The sequence below is a fragment of the Rhagoletis zephyria genome, unplaced genomic scaffold (assembly GCF_001687245.7).
Source record: "Rhagoletis zephyria isolate East Lansing unplaced genomic scaffold, Rhagoletis_zephyria_1.1 Rzeph_scaffold_00044, whole genome shotgun sequence".
In the NCBI taxonomy this organism is placed as follows: Eukaryota; Metazoa; Arthropoda; class Insecta; order Diptera; family Tephritidae; genus Rhagoletis; species Rhagoletis zephyria.
This window is the reverse complement of record NW_016157128.1, coordinates 189,859-193,388: the sequence shown is the minus strand read 5'-3', so window position 1 is coordinate 193,388 and position 3,530 is coordinate 189,859. Positions and strand designations below refer to the sequence as shown.

The 3,530-nt window shown below is 41.3% G+C and overlaps 1 protein-coding gene across 1 annotated transcript; it reads right to left on the bottom strand.

The window, feature by feature from the left end:
• Positions 1-1,115: 1,115 nt before the first annotated feature.
• On the bottom strand, positions 1,116-3,206 carry Nepl7 (Neprilysin-like 7). The gene has a single exon (XM_017621997.1). It carries the CDS (start codon positions 3,204-3,206, stop codon positions 1,116-1,118), a length of 2,091 nt encoding a protein of 696 aa, XP_017477486.1.
• Positions 3,207-3,530: the final 324 nt, after the last annotated feature.

Below are 3,530 nucleotides of genomic sequence, written 5' to 3'. Positions count from 1 at the left end.
GGTGAAAGCAAAGTTACGCAGCGGTGTACACTTATACATATATACTTAGGTATCTTTTTATGCGGATTTGAATTTATGTGGTTTCTCAAAAAATTTTCTCGCTGTAGCGATTTTGCTTTTTTGACCGTTTTTATTGCCTTTTTTCAGTGTGTGCGAGACAATGCTTCTGATAAATAATTTGTCTTTGTATTCTTAAATAATTCAAGTATTTATTGTGATATTTTTTGTTGTTTTTGATTAAAATACAGAAACATTTTATTTATTTCATTAATGTCCAGTTTAAAGGGAATAATAAGTGTTGAAGTGAAGAAATAAATTGTTTTGTTTTGCTTAATATTGCCTCACTGGATTTTTTACCCTGTTTTTTAGAATTTTGACATGGAGTATCTGAATTTATGCGGTTTTTTGAACTGCTGGAACGCATCCCCTATTTTTGTATGAAAGTAAAGAACTTTTTTATACAGATTTTTTTATGCGGCTTTCTGAGGAACGCATGTACCGCATGAAGAAAAAAGAAAAAGTGTATATTTATATTAACTTTTATTCTTATTTTTCATTTCTTATGAATTTCGATCCCAGCTGCATTTTATATTTTTAATTTTAATGTTTCAAATGAATTGCCAAAAATTATATTAATAAAACCTATTTACAGTGGCTACCGCTGTGGTGTAGTGGTAAGCTGTGCGCGCTTACACTCCGCAGGGCCTGGGTTCAATCCCTGGTCAAAGCAACATCACCAACCAATAAAAAAAAGGTTATTTCTTAACAACGGTCGCCCCACGGCAGGCAATGGCAAACCCCCGAGTGTATTTCTGCCATGAAAAATAGCTTCTCATAAAAATACAACCGCCGTAGGTCCCTCCCCTTTGTGTGACAACATCAAGGCGCACGCCACAATTCGGAGGAGAAGCTCGGCCAAGCACTAACGTATGTGTAAGCGCCAATCTATTATTATTATTATTGTATCATTATTTACAGTGACTCACACACGTGACCTTTTATCTGATACTGCCCTGCCAATATTCAATTCAATTCAAATTAAGACTGTCTTCTAGTGGTTTTATATATAAACCTATGTCTTGCATATAATTTATCTTTATTTTCTCTTTTTTCATTCACCATATCACACATTTCTTCAGAGGATTCATATCTGAACCCAATTTACAATTATACACCTCACTGAACTCCGGCATATTTTGCAGCGTTCCAATGACACGAAACTCCTCGTAAGCATGAACATCGGTCTTCATGCGTCGTACCTTGTAGGCATCTTCTTTGCCGCTGCACCAGGTTTGCGCAAACTTCAGAAAGTACAGTTGTTTATTCGTCAAATTCAATCCGGGTAAAGGCTTCTTGTCGCCATCGAGATTGCCATAACTGTTAAGGTAAGCATGATAAGAGATGCGCGTACCCACATTGTCAGCAATGTTGTCACCCGAAGTCAATGTACCATTTGTAAGAACACCATGGAAAATGAATTTATTATACTGCGACTCCATACAGCGGTAGCGTTCTTTAAAGTTGCGCAAAGATGCCTCCGTCCACCAATTCTGCTTTTTTCCATCGTAGTTGTATTGATAGCAATAGGAGTCGAACCCGTGCGCCATCTCGTGGCCTATGATGTTGCCAATGCCGCTAAACTTGATCGAGGGTGGATACTTGAAGTGATAGAAAGGCGCCTGCGAGATGCCAATGCCAATAAAGACCAAATTGAGAAAATCTGCATAGTAAGCGTTCACATCGCGCGTCGACATTAGTGGCGGTATGATCGCCCTATTCACCGAACGCATGCGCACTCTGGCACGATTCTTCTCAACCATTTGCAGATTTTTGTACCAATTGTCGCCAATTTCCACGTCTTCATACACTTTGTTAATGACCTCGCGATGCCGCATTTCGTCAGAGTAGCCAACTGTAATGTCCATGGCGCGCAACTTGGTCTTCGCATGCGAACGCGTCTCATCGTCTAGCCAAGTGTACTTGCCCAGGAGGTCGTAGAAGGTTTCTTTTATGTGCTTCGCTAGCTGTAGAATATCTGCACGGCGATCGGCATCGTAAACATTATCTATAAACCAAGGTAGTAGCGCGTAATTGAAGTACTGCTCGGTGTGTTCGCGGCAGCTGCTCTCCGTTGAGTTGTCACTCGTCTCGAACTTCCATATGTAGTGGAACTTTACTATTGTGCGCCATTTCAAGTACGTGCGCAGCGTTGCCAAGTCGGTTTTATGCAGAAAATGCGCCAGTGGATTTACATCCGCGATGGTATTCTGTACCGTCCAATCATTCTTGGCACTACCATTGAATGCTATATCGAAGTAGCGTGTCCAATTCAAAGCATCTTCTTTGTGCTTTAACTTAAACTCACCCAATGAGAGTACTTCGGTTTCGTTGCGCCTGCCTGAGTGCATAGTGAGGTTCTTCTCGAACTCTAGAACGAGTTCAAATTCGTCATTAAATTGCTTAAGCTCATTCTCATTTTCGATTTTAAAATCTCTTGTCAGGTTTTTAAGATCCACTACTTCGGAGTTACCCAGCACTTTGCCCGAAGTGGATAATAGCACGTCGAACATGCGACTCTCAGTTTCGTAATGTACCTTCAGTGGCAGCAGGGGGTACATTCCGTATTGCGATAGGAAGTTTATGTTGATCCAATCAAGCGTTTCATTTGTCCGCTTCAAGTCCGTCAAATTCAAGTTGAATTCTTCCATTTCCAAAAGTAGCCTATAACCAACGGACATGTCCTTGCTCATGCGCACGCAGGATGCGAAAAACGCCTTCGCTTTCGATTCCGCATTATTCAGCTTCAGCTCCTTGTCGGTTGCATTTTTCAAGTACTTGACCATCATTTCGTTTACTGAGTACTGTATGCCATTCAGAAATGTATTATTTCGCGCGCGCTGTGGCACTAAGTCGGCCTGCTTCCAGTTGCCGCAAGCGTACTGGTAAAAATCCTCGCACGGATCAACGCTCTGGTTCATGCTGGCCAATGTGAGGCGGCCAAGTTCCTCCAAAACTTCGTACTCATTCAGCTGTGTGGGCAAGTGGAATAGCGAGCTGCCCGTGTCATTCAACTTCATTAGCTCTTGGCTGCCGTTTGACCGTTCCATGGAGATGCTCATCGCTCGCGCAACTCGCACTGGCCATGGCCAGTCAACGATTAGCATAACGATTAGCGCGCCTAATAGACCATAACTTTTTGATGGCATTTTTATACTCGATACTCGATGGGATATTTTCTTAGCAGTGTTCTACGCGTATTCACAAAGCGCTCTCACACAACACTGACGCTTTTAGACAACACCGAAGCTTAAATAGTTCTGAGCCATCACTCCAGCTGGTGATTTAGGTTTATATGGATTCAGTTTATTTTTATATTTTTATTTTTTTTCGCCCAACTGACGCTTCCATCAGCCCATTGGCTAAAATGTGTACGATTGTTCACTGACGACTGCCCTATTTTTGAATAGAAATAGAATTTATGAAAGTAACCACACACATATTCACAGCTGAAAAATTTTACCTGTTCAAAT

What these genes read in the sequence shown, in the direction of transcription:
- Nepl7 (XM_017621997.1), bottom strand. Translation starts at nt 3,206, where the DNA reads ATGCCATCAAAAAGTTATGGTCTATTAGGCGCGCTAATCGTTATGCTA.